This window comes from Neolamprologus multifasciatus, chromosome 4 (genome assembly GCF_963576455.1).
Source record: "Neolamprologus multifasciatus chromosome 4, fNeoMul1.2, whole genome shotgun sequence".
Taxonomy (NCBI): Eukaryota; Metazoa; Chordata; class Actinopteri; order Cichliformes; family Cichlidae; genus Neolamprologus; species Neolamprologus multifasciatus.
The window spans coordinates 26,390,675-26,403,546 of NC_140442.1; the positions used below are offsets into that span (position 1 = coordinate 26,390,675).

The 12,872-nt window shown below is 38.8% G+C and overlaps 1 protein-coding gene and 1 pseudogene across 1 annotated transcript; one reads left to right on the forward strand and one right to left on the reverse strand.

The window, feature by feature from the left end:
- Positions 1-639: 639 nt before the first annotated feature.
- On the forward strand, positions 640-12,111 carry tspan4b (tetraspanin 4b). The gene is made up of 8 exons (XM_085155854.1): positions 640-1,025; positions 5,563-5,632; positions 5,801-5,992; positions 6,127-6,201; positions 6,514-6,609; positions 7,541-7,654; positions 8,771-8,854; positions 9,343-12,111. Exons 1-8 carry the CDS (start codon positions 1,018-1,020, stop codon positions 9,409-9,411), a joined length of 708 nt encoding a protein of 235 aa, XP_085011980.1. The 5' UTR covers positions 640-1,017; the 3' UTR covers positions 9,412-12,111.
- On the reverse strand, positions 9,856-9,974 carry LOC146520656 (5S ribosomal RNA; annotated as a pseudogene).
- Positions 12,112-12,872: the final 761 nt, after the last annotated feature.

Here is a 12,872-nt window from a genome sequence, read left to right on the forward strand (position 1 = left end):
CTGTGGAAGAGAGACAGAGGTTAATAACAGATATGATTCAATGCAGAGAGGTCTGTTAATACATAGTGAGTGAGAAAGGTGACTGGAAAGGAAAAACTCAATGCATCATGGGAATCCCCCGGCAGCCTACATCTATTGCAGCATAACTAAGGGAGGATTCAGGGTCACCTGGTCCAGCCCTAACTATATGCTTTAGCAAAAAGGAGAGTTTTAAGCCTAATCTTAAAAGTAGCACCATATAAATGCAAGTACATTATTTACTGTTCATAGCTTGACAATAACAAGAAATATGTAATATCACCTGAAGAGCAACAGAGGAACTGAAATACTCAGGAGTGACATGTGAAAAACAAAGAAAATGGATCTTTTGTCAGAAATCCTTTATGTTTAGACATGTCTGCAGTTATCTGAAGTAAAGCAACTTGCTCAGGATATTTTGTATGCTTGTGTTTTGTTCCTAGGTGTTCTTAAATGTGTAGTGACCAAAAATTTCTTAAACCAAGAAAAAAAGACAGAGTAAGCAGGCCACATTAGACTTTAGAGGCTGTGGCCTGGAGGAGGGATAAGTAATGTGATAAACTGCGAAGGGGGAGGGACATAGAGTGCAGTCCACAACCATCTGGAAACAGGGAGAGAGGAAGGGAGAAACAGAGAGGAAGTGAAAGAGTGGGACAGACATAGACGAAGGTCTGTTAGAAAAAAAGGAACAAAAGAGTGGTATAAAGAACTTTAATATGAAAATTTTAAAGTCTGACAGAGGAGCATGAAAAATGAACATTAACATGGTCTAGAGAAGAGAAGAGAAGAGAAGAGAAGAGAAGAGAAGAGAAGAGAAGAGAAGAGAAGAGAAGAGAAGAGAAGAGAAGAGAAGAGAAGATCCAGAAAACAAACTGAAAAGGCTGTTTGCTCTAGGAAAGACATCTGAAAAGGAAAACCAAGTAAAGATCCAAGTCAGGAGCTGAAGGAGCCTGGAACAGGAGCGTCACAAAGACCAGAGACTTTGAAGATTTGAACCACATGCTAAGGTAAAGTATGTACAGAAATGCTACACTATCAGAAGTATTAGTTAGATACAGTATGTCCCTCCCTATATTTTAAAACTCTATTTTGGTGTTTGCTTCCCCCTCCTACCTTCAAGATTTTCACTAATTTAAAGACATAAAGGAATAAAGATGGCTGTGTTAAGGATAGGAGTGAAGAGCTCGAGAATAAATGAGAAAACTGAACTGTATTTTTGGATCTTGATAATGTTTAAAATATGTTTAAAATAAATGTGCCAAACATTTTTGCTTTCATGAAGCTATTCGCTTTTGGACACAGCTGGTAACTCTTAAACTCTAAAAAAAAAAAAGAGAGAGAGAGACGGGATATGTTTCTGTGTTCTACCAATAGAAAATTGGTAGAAACCACTTTTTCTATCAGATGGATATACTTCTTTGCAACATTTTTGCTGAAAATAGGCCAGGGTGGGACTAGCCTGACAAGAAAAATTACATAATGTGTCAAGTGCCTTATATGAAGGTATTACTTTTATTAATATACATAAGTTTTGGCAGACTAAACAAATTGTACTGAATGAAAATCTCATTATCTGAGATAATAATTTCTCTGTATTTTTTATTTAAATCTTATGATTAAGTTTGAGGGCTTCATATTCCATCACCCGTTTTTATGTCTGTTCTGTGAACTTGCAAAAATAAATTATGTGCAAATTTCCCCAAATCTCCTACACACAAATTAATAATCCGTTGATCAGACTGTTGTGACCCGGGAAAATTAGGTGCTAAAACAAAGGTAAGAAATGCAGTCAGGAATGTAAGATACTGTTATAAATATTTGCCCCATATGTTGCAAATTTGTGTTGCAAGATTTATTATATCATTATTAATAATGATAATGCAGTGGGTGTGGATCAGTGGTGACAAATTAATTAAAATCAGAAATCACAATAAATCAGCAATAAAAGAAGACCTAATTTTCAATTTGCACACACAAGTAAACATGCAACACTCAAGGGACAAAGAAATAGTCTTGAGTCATTGCTAATATCATATTAGCTACTTATTAACAATAAATCTTATATTACTTCATATAAATGTCTTTGACAGTTTGAATTCCTAAGTACCATAGCTACATTTGAGGCATCCTGGATATTTTTTTCAGATAACTTTGGGTTAGTCTGTTTTCCAGCTCATTCCCCACACTAATCACTGAAACATGGTTTCCTCTGAATTTTGTGTTGTTATAAAATAAAAACCAAATCTGGGCCTTGGGCTCTGTGACTCACAAAGGCATGTAAAATAACTTGAGTATTGTAACTGGGTCTAGTGAGTAGGGGAGGGAACTTCCTTCCTGTTGGAAACTTCCTGTGTGGAGTCAGTAGTCCATGGCACAAATGTTTATAAATGAAGACTTTCCCACTAAAGTTGGGTTTCAAGCAAGTCAAATTCAAGAACCTTTCAAGTATTGTTAAAAAGTGTTGTGCTAGTTAACAATTTTGCTATGCAAGCAAAAGGTTGCTGGCTCGATACCAGCCAGAAACGCAAGTGGTTCCGTCAGAAAAAGCATCCAGTGGTAAACCCTGCCAAATCAAAACTACCTGTTACGGTGAGCCATTATGGCATCGGAGGTGTAGAAGTTAGGGGAGGGGAGCAAATAAGATAAGATAAAGAGCGCATGATGCTGTGAAATTGCGAGGTTTGAGATTTACAAAACTGCTGCGCCGGCTGCCAGATTATACTCTAAACTAGTGAAATTATGACTTTAATTTAAACAAACATCTGTCAGCAAACTTAAATCAAACATACAATCACTAATGATATCACCACGCAGAATGGAGGAACTCGAAGATTCCTCCACGGATATTTTGAGCAGCACGTCACGGAGAAATCCGCCGGACCAACATAAATACAGTGGGGCAAAAAAGTATTTAGCCAGCCACCGATTGTGCAAGTTCCCCCACTTAAAATGATGACAGAGGTCAGTAATTTGCACCAGAGGTACACTTCAACTGTGAGAGACAGAATGTGAAAAAAAAATCCATGATTTCACATGGTAGGATTTGTAAAGAATTTATTCGTAAATCAGGGTGGAAAATAAGTATTTGGTCAATAACAAAAATACAACTCAATACTTTGTAACATAACCTTTGTTGGCAATAACAGAGGTCAAACGTTTACTATAGGTCTTTACCAGGTTTGCACACACAGTAGCTGGTATTTTGGCCCATTCCTCCATGCAGATCTTCTCAAGAGCAGTGATGTTTTGGGGCTGTCGCCGAGCAACACGGACTTTCAACTCCCGCCACAGATTTTCTATGGGGTTGAGGTCTGGAGACTGGCTAGGCCACTCCAGGACTTTCAAATGCTTCTTACGGAGCCACTCCTTTGTTGCCCGGGCGGTGTGTTTTGGATCATTGTCATGTTGGAAGATCCAGCCTCGTTTCATCTTCAAAGTTCTCACTGATGGAAGGAGGTTTTGGCTCAAAATCTCACGATACTTGGCCCCATTCATTCTGTCCTTAACACGGATCAGTCGTCCTGTCCCCTTGGCAGAAAAACAGCCCCATAGCATGATGTTTCCACCCCCATGCTTCACAGTAGGTATGGTGTTCTTGGGATGCAACTCAGTATTCTTCTTCCTCCAAACACGACGAGTTGAGTTTATACCAAAAAGTTCTACTTTGGTTTCATCTGACCACATGACATTCTCCCAATCCTCTGCTGTATCATCCATGTGCTCTCTGGCAAACTTCAGACGGGCCTGGACATGCACTGGCTTCAGCAGCGGAACACGTCTGGCACTGCGGGATTTGATTCCCTGCCGTTGTAGTGTGTTACTGATGGTGACCTTTGTTACTTTGGTCCCAGCTCTCTGCAGGTCATTCACCAGGTCCCCCCGTGTGGTTCTGGGATCTTTGCTCACCGTTCTCATGATCATTTTGACCCCACGGGATGAGATCTTGCGTGGAGCCCCAGATCGAGGGAGATTATCAGTGGTCTTGTATGTCTTCCATTTTCTGATGATTGCTCCCACAGTTGATTTTTTCACACCAAGCTGCTTGCCTATTGTAGATTCACTCTTCCCAGTCTGGTGCAGGTCTACAATTCTTTTCCTGGTGTCCTTCAAAAGCTCTTTGGTCTTGGCCATGGCGGAGTTTGGAGTCTGACTGGTTGAGGCTGTGGACAGGTGTCTTTTATACAGATGATGAGGTCAAACAGGTGCCATTCATACAGGTAACGAGTGGGGGACAGAAAAGCTTCTTACAGAAGACGTTACAGGTCTGTGAGAGCCAGGGATTTTCCTTGTTTGAGGTGACCAAATACTTATTTTCCACCCTGATTTACGAATAAATTCTTTACAAATCCTACCATGTGAATTCATGGATTTTTTTTTCACATTCTGTCTCTCACAGTTGAAGTGTACCTCTGGTGCAAATTACTGACCTCTGTCATCATTTTAAGTGGGGGAACTTGCACAATCGGTGGCTGACTAAATACTTTTTTGCCCCACTGTATAACAGATACTGAGGACCTACTCACAACCGACATTCAGATACGCGAGTCCACAAACAAAAGCTATTAACTCTAAACGCGGACAAGAAATCCCTAAAACACATTCACGACATGTAAACAAGACGTATGCGAGACATTGATTTTCTCTGGGATCCCGGCCAGATAACACCGAAACGTGGATTAGAAACTTCATGCAGTGTCGTCTCAGAGCCTGATCTTATCATTGCTAAGTTTGAACATTTCCAGTTTAAAGAACTTGTTAAAACCAAACAGTGTGAATTAAAAGAAATATCTTTTGGTATGAACGGCCAGTTTCCTAGGGAAATCAACAACGGACGTAAAGTAATTTTGCCCATTCTAAAACGACACAGACAGAAGGGCAAACACGCCTCTCTTGTCGTGGATAACTGTTACATCGACAGACAGTGTTACAGGATCCCACTACCACCCCTGTGGCTTGTCTGAATGGATAAGTAGACAAAATGATCAAAACCATATAGCAAAATTATAATCCTTAGATAAGAGGAAATTTTTCTACCTGGGTATATTGACAGTGTAGTGAAAAAGAAACAGATTTTTAAATACACATTCACAATCTTTCACTCGTCAACTCTTTTTACTTCAGCTTTTTTTCCCCAATAATGCATTAGATTTTTGTTTCTTTTTGGGAGACAGATGAGTGCAAGTGGTCTGAGCAGAACTCTATGATAGAAAGTTAGCAGAGGTGGAACAGGCTTTCACAAAATATTTTGCTTTTTAAGGATAGTATTCTGAATGGCTTCAGCACTGTTGGTTAGACATAGAAAGTGTGCCAAACTTAACTTACTCTTTTGACACAGATCCCTCAACACTTTATAAGACACCCAAAACACAGCACAACAAACCATGAAAGATTATTAATTTATATTTAACTATGTTTTTCAGAACAAAACAATGTACTGTATGTAATGTATTTCACATAGGCTAAAAAAAACTAAATAACTGAAATTGATCAGACAAATATTGTTAAAAGATCTCTCGTTGTCCTATTTCCCTCTCTCTTTTCCAGGATGCCAGTGTCACAGGGCTGTTTATGTGTTGTCAAGTATTTGATGTTTGTCTTTAATCTCATCTTCTGGGTTAGTATTTGCAGAATTTTTAATTGATTTCTAAGTTGGCTTTGTGTTTAATTTAAGATTTCTTTGTGGTCTCTACCAATTTAGTGTTGTATGCTGCATTCATTCACTCACACTGTCTTCCACTCTGTACTAAATTTTGGCTGTGTTAACATTACATTTCCTGAGAAGCTAGGAGGATGTGGCCTGTTTGGAGTTGGAGTCTGGCTGTCCTTCACGCAGTCAGAGTTTTCCTCTCTTCCACTTTCATTTCCGTCTCTCTCAGCTGCCAATCTGCTGCTAGTTGCTGGTGGTATTACTATGATAACAGGCTTTCTGGGTTGTCTTGGAGCGCTTAAGGAGCAGCGTTGTCTATTGTTTACGGTAAGACTTCATCCACATGTAATAAAGGTACCTTATGTTGAGAAATTCTAATCTTAGTGTGAAAACATATTAGTGGGGTAAGCCACCCTTGAATGAATCGCTTCACCCTCCAACTGCTCTTATCGTCTCTGCAGTTCTTTTTGATCCTGTTACTCCTGGTCCTGACAGAAGTGACTCTCGTTTTAGTTATCCACATTTTTCATGACCAGGTAAGCTCACTCTCTACAAGGTTCACATTTTCATTTATTTTTCTTTATTTTCATTTTGAGGTGCTCCAGAACAATAATTTTTTTTTTTAAAGTGTCAGTTGTGCAAGGCCATGAACAGGTTTAGTTGGACAGATGAGGATCATAGAGATCATATATATATATCTATATATATATCTATATATATATCTATCTATCTAATCTATCTAATCTATCTATCTATCTAATGTGCCAGTCTGTCTATATTATATATATACAATTGATTTTTTTATGATTAATTGTATATCCTTGTTTCGTTCACTGTCTTTTTGTCAGCTGGATTCAAAAGCACAAAAAGAATTAAAGGAAGATATGAAGATGTATGAATCAGATCCTGGCCTTAAGAATTCCTGGGACAATGTCCAGAAAATGGTGAGCATTTTTACTGAACAGCACATGAAAATAGAATAATCCTCTTTTCAACAGAATAACGGATATACTGTGTAGCATGGGAAATTAGTTGCCACATGGGACACAATAACAGGGGTTCTTGCAGCATTTTAATGGCATACAGATAATATACAAAAAGGAAAAATCACAAAACATCCAATAAAAAAATATGCACTGAAAATACAACAGTGGCTCTGGCTACAGACAAAAATAAACGAAGGAACAAATTAATACCAAGCCAAAACCACCAAATGATTGCAAAATGACTGTAGGCACTTACACTACAGTTTCACTAGCTTCATGTCTGGACACACTGGAGATTGCAGACTCTGCATCTTGCTACACATATAAGTTCATGGAGGTTTCTAGTCCGTGTGGAAGGTACTGATCACCAACGACAGTTACAAACACATGCACAGTCTTGTTAAATATTGCCTTAAAATTTTTAAAGTATTGACACAATAAAGTCTCAACACATTACAGTCATATTTGCCAAGGACTGTATGAAGCAATTTGCATCTTGCTATGAAGGACTGTATGAAGCAATTTCGCACCACAGTCTGCCATACATCTCCAGCTTGGTGCAGTCCAAACGCAACCCCAATTCAAAATAAACCTGACCAAGATGCAGTTGGCAAAATCTAGAAGTAACTACTGTTCTTGGTGATGGTGCCACCTTGTGGTGGACATTTGTCAGTTTAATGAACTTTACAGCCACAAATTATGAACATTAAAAAAACACAGATTCAAAATAAGTGATGAGAGTACATGACAAGAGTATAGGCACCCTAATAACCCAAGAGAAAACTGTCAAGTCAAAAGGATCTACATGAGTTTACACGTGTAAATGTTAAACGTAGATTAAATATTTGATATTACTGTCCTCTTTGCATCCTGTCATCTGCTCTTCCAGTTCAAGTGCTGTGGCGTAACCAACAAAACAGACTGGTATAACGTGCTGCAGGGAAAGCTACCCTTATCATGTTGCTCAGTTGGGACACAGACCTGTGTTGAAGGATGGACTGAGGTTTGTTGCTTTTTAATTTTTATTTTTTGGGGGGGATAAACCTCTCAAATGAAACAGAATTTTCCTACAGATCAATGAATGTATGTGTCACACATACTGCTTGAGCAACTGCATACTAAAGTCTTTGCATTTTTCAGAGCAGAATTTGCTAACAAATCTTAGTTTGGTAACTACAAGATTTATGTTTCAGGAATTGTGTAGACTTCAACTCTGAATCAGCTACCAGGGTAACAGACTCTGTGAACTAAACCTGAGGCTATGAAGCACGATTTTGGCTTATCCGGGTAACTTTAGGGTTGGCCCATAGTTTTCTGTGGTCAACTACAAAGTTGGTTCACTTCTTACCAGGGTAGATCACTATAATGCGGTAGAGCTAACCAGCTCTGCTCCAGCTTAGGTTCCAGATTCAAGATCAAAAGATATGAAATCACCCTAAGCAATTCTCCAGAAAAAAGCATCACAATTGCTGGAAGATCCCTTGGACCTCTGCAGGAAGAATAGCAGGTTCTTCAAAGTTTTCAAGTAATTGAAAACTCAACTGGCTTCTCTAAAAATGTAAAAGAACCCACCCACCACTTTAATGACACTCTAGAAACTGTTCTGATCATTGTCTACCTTACAATAGCCAGGGTCTACCTGGAGCTGAACAGAATTTGTGCCTGATCATGCCTGAATTAAAAACGGATCACGGTTTGGATTTGACTTGCGGTTCAAATGGCAGCATAGGTTCTGATCCATAACAGAGCCTGTGATATCTTCTGGTTGATCTGGTCAAATAACTGAGACTATTTAGGTGATTTTTAAGTGGAAAATATGTTGAGACTCAGTTTGTGAATTCAGCCACCATTCTTTCCAACATGTTGTTTGATATTTAATGGCCGAATTCTAATCTGTGAACAAATTTGCATCTAACATAGTGTCTTTTACCCTGATAACTGACTCAGAGTTAACGTTAACTCTCTGGAGCAGAAAACAGGAGTTTCACACATCTCAGGGTTTAGGAACTCAGAGCTGCTAGCTAAACCTGCATCCTGGAATACAGCCCTGGCATTCTTCTTCGCTTTTCTTTCTATTTATAACTACTCTGCCTCAACTGTTTCCCCATGTCCTTTGCAGCCATGCTACCAGAAAGCAAGAAAGTGGCTGATAAAAAACATCACCTCTGTCCTGGTGTTTGGAGTGTGTATTGGTGTTGTGCAGGTAGACGATATTAATGTTTTCTATATACTATACATAGATACTGTCCATAAACAAAATGTACATTTAAACTTAGTAACTGTTTGCCTACCCTTTAGGCTCATAAAACTTGAAATAACGTATCTTTTGGTAATTATGTGTTGTAAGCTGTAGCTCACGTATTTGTACATTTACAATGAAAGGTGGTATAGATTCCAAAATCTTAGATCATATATCAGCTATTAGGAATACTTGTGTTTAGTCTGAATTTCTTGATTCAGTTATTCATGCTGATTGCTTTTAACTGGTCGAAATCACTTGCATTCGCTTATACACTGTGGATGTGAACATGGGCAGCTGAGGACAGTGCAGACAAGTAGTTCTTATTATACAACATCCTAGTCCACCTGGAGTCTGAGTGCATAGTTGGTGCATTTCTGTGTAGTTCCTGTCATATGTAGCGTTAATGACTTGTTAATTAATGACCTGCACGTCTCCTCTTGTTTTGTCAGATTTTGGCCCTGGTGTTCTCCATGCTCATGTATTGTCAAATTCTTTCGGCCGAGAAACACTTGGACTAACTGCAGAAAAGCTGTTCAACAGATGTCACGTGACGCCTATCAAACTCCTCAACTGAATTTCTAAAATCAACATCGATTTACTTAGTTCTTCCACACCGCGCTGTACAAAGACATCTGTTAACTGGGATATATTAATTAACCTAGTAATGACTATCATTTCCTTCATTGTAGATACAATTTGACAAATATTTATTTAGTATATACTATATTTTTAGCCTTTGGATGTCATTTATCTAATATGTAAAAAAAAAAAAAGCACAGGGGAGCACTTTTAATGGACTGCTTCTTATATAGCACTTTTCTACTGTCTTGGAGTACTCAATGCGCTCTATACAACACGCCGCATTCACCCATACACACCAGCACCAACCTTTGTCAGTGCTTTAACTCATACTCCAATGGATGCATCGGAGACCAAGTGGGGGTTAGTATCTTAGATTAGGAAGCTTAGAGCACCTGGTATTCCCAGGAAGTCTCCCATCCAAGTATTAACCAAGCCCAACACTGCTTAGCTTCCAAGCCCAGATGAGATTGGGCGTGCTCAGGGTGGTATGGCCGTAAGCACAAACTGCTGCAAGGGGCTAAATACACAAACTGCTGGTTCAGTTTGTGTATTTAGTCCAGCACGGTAGTAGCAGAAAATATATTTCAATTCAATTCAATTCAATTTTATTTATATAGCGCCAAATCACAACAAATGTCGCCTCAAGGCGCTTCATAGATACAGAGAAAAGCCCAACAATCATATGACCCCCTATGAGCAAGCACTTTGGCGACAGTGGGAAGGAAAAACTCCCTTTTAACAGGAAGAAACCTCCGGCAGAACCAGGCTCAGGGAGGGGCGGCCATCTGCTGCGACCGGTTGGGGTGAGAGAAGGAAGACAGGATAAAGACATGCTGTGGAAGAGAGACAGAGATTAATAACAGATACGATTCAATACAGAGAGGTCTGTTAATACATAGTGAGTGAGAAAGGTGACTGGAAAGGAAAAACTCAATGCATCATGGGAATCCCCCGGCAGCCTACATCTATTGCAGCATAACTAAGGGAGGATTCAGGGTCACCTGGTCCAGCCCTAACTATATGCTTTAGCAAAAAGGAAGGTTTTAAGCCTAATCTTAAAAGTAGAGATAGTGTCTGTCTCCTGAATCCAAACTGGAAGCTGGTTCCACAGAAGAGGGGCCTGAAAACTGAAGGCTCTCCCTCCCATTCTACTTTTAAATACTCTAGGAACAACAAGTAGGCCTGCAGAGCGAGAGCGAAGTGCTCTAATAGGGTGATATGGTACTACAAGGTCATTAAGATAAGATGGGGCCTGATTATTTAAGACCTTGTATGTGAGGAGCAGGATTTTGAATTCAATTCTGGATTTAACAGGAAGCCAATGAAGGGAAGCCAAAACAGGAGAAATATGCTCTCTCTTTCTAGTCCCTGTCAGTACTCTTGCTGCAGCATTTTGGATTAACTGAAGGCTTTTCAGTGAGTTTATTGGACATCCTGATAATAATGAATTGCAGTAGTCCAGCCTGGAAGTAATAAATGGATGAACTAGTTTTTCAGCGTCACTCTGAGACAGGATATTTCTAATTTTAGAGATGTTGCGCAAATGGAAGAACGCAGTCTTACATATTTGTTTAATATGTGCGTTGAAGGACATATCCTGGTCAAAAATGACTCCAAGGTTCCTCACAGTGTTACTGGAGGCCAAGGTAATGCCATCCAGAGTAAGAATCTGGTTAGATACCATATTTCTAAGCTTTTCAGCGCCGAGTATAATGACCTCAGTTTTATCTGAGTTAAGAAGCAGAAAGTTAGTGGCCATCCAAGTCTTTATGTCTTTAAGACATTCCTGCAGTTTAACTAATTGGTGTGTGTTATCTGGCTTCATGGACAGATAGAGCTGGGTGTCATCTGCATAGCAGTGAAAATGTATGCTATGTCTTCTAATGATGCTGCCTAGGGGAAGCATGTATAATGTAAACAGAATTGGTCCTAGCACCGAACCCTGTGGAACTCCATAATTAACCTCAGTTAATTATGGAGTTAATTAACTGAGGTTAATTAACTCCAGGGTCCATATTTGACACATGGACCCTGGAAAATAGATTTTTATTTGACGTTTAATTCTAAATTTCTATCCTGTAAAATGTAGGCATAATGGATATACATCTGCTTCACTTATTTTACCGCAACAATTTTCAAATATCCTCATAGTCACTCAGAATGTAACTCTTGGTATTCCTTTATAGCCTATATATTCAAACTGATACAGGGCAAAATGAATAAAAATGAAAAACAGTAAAAAAAAATAAATAAAAAATGTCCTATTTGACAAAAGTTTGAGCAACAAACTGAGTAAGCTTTGTGAGACTAGCAGAAAGTAAGATAAAGTACATGAAGACTTGATTCAGGTGATTCCTTGTAAGACGTGCAGCTCAGTTTCAACTCCATCCATCTGTTCCCTCTTGCTTGGTCGCTCCGTGTCTTTGGGCTGTGGAAGGAAGCCGAAGTACCCGGAGAGAACAACCCACGCAAACATGAGGAGAAGATGCAAACTCCACACAGAAAGGACTAAACATAAAACCAGTAATTTATCCCTCAGACATTACATCCCATGTGTGGCATATATCAGTGTTTTGCTTGTAAATTGGTGTAATTAATTAACACAAACAGTGAACTATTAAAACCTTAAGAGAACAGATGGATGTTTCATGTCAATATAATGTAAAGTGCCTTTGCAAAAAAAAAAAAAAAAAAAAATCAATAAAAACATAAAAGGTAAACTCACAATTACATACGTACAGTGTAAATTGAATGCAGCCTAGTAACAGAACAGAGAAATTTACATGAGGTTTCAGTTTTTTGGTCACACAGGTCTGGGAGAATTGTACTTGCTACCTAACTAGTTAGTTAGTTAGTTAGGTAGTGAATGATTTTTTTCATTTTTCATTTTTGTTTTTTTGGCAGAATAATAAAATAATTTGGGATTGCTGACCATTCTCTTAGGCCTGTATGACTGTGGCTTTACTGAGGTTTTAGGTTGAATATTACATTATGTCCATTCATGTTAATACTTACATCCATAAGGAATTTGTCCACTTTCAACAAGACATGGTTATTATTTGCAATAAAAATAATAAAATATTACACACACACACACACACACACACACACTTTAGTTATATAGAGAGACAGATTTACAACTGTGGCCAAACGAAGCCCAGATTACCCGGAGAGAACAGATGAGCACAGGGAGAATATGCTCCACACAGAAAGGCTCCTCCTGGTGGGTTTAAACCCAGGATCATCTTGGTGTGAAACCAAACCAAACAAACAAACAAAAAACAACAACAAAAAGGGACAGTCCCTATTACACCTAGTGCAATTCAAACATGTAGAATCTCTCCTCATAACTTACAGACAGGAGGCGTTTAAATGCTCCTACTCAAATAGAAAATAG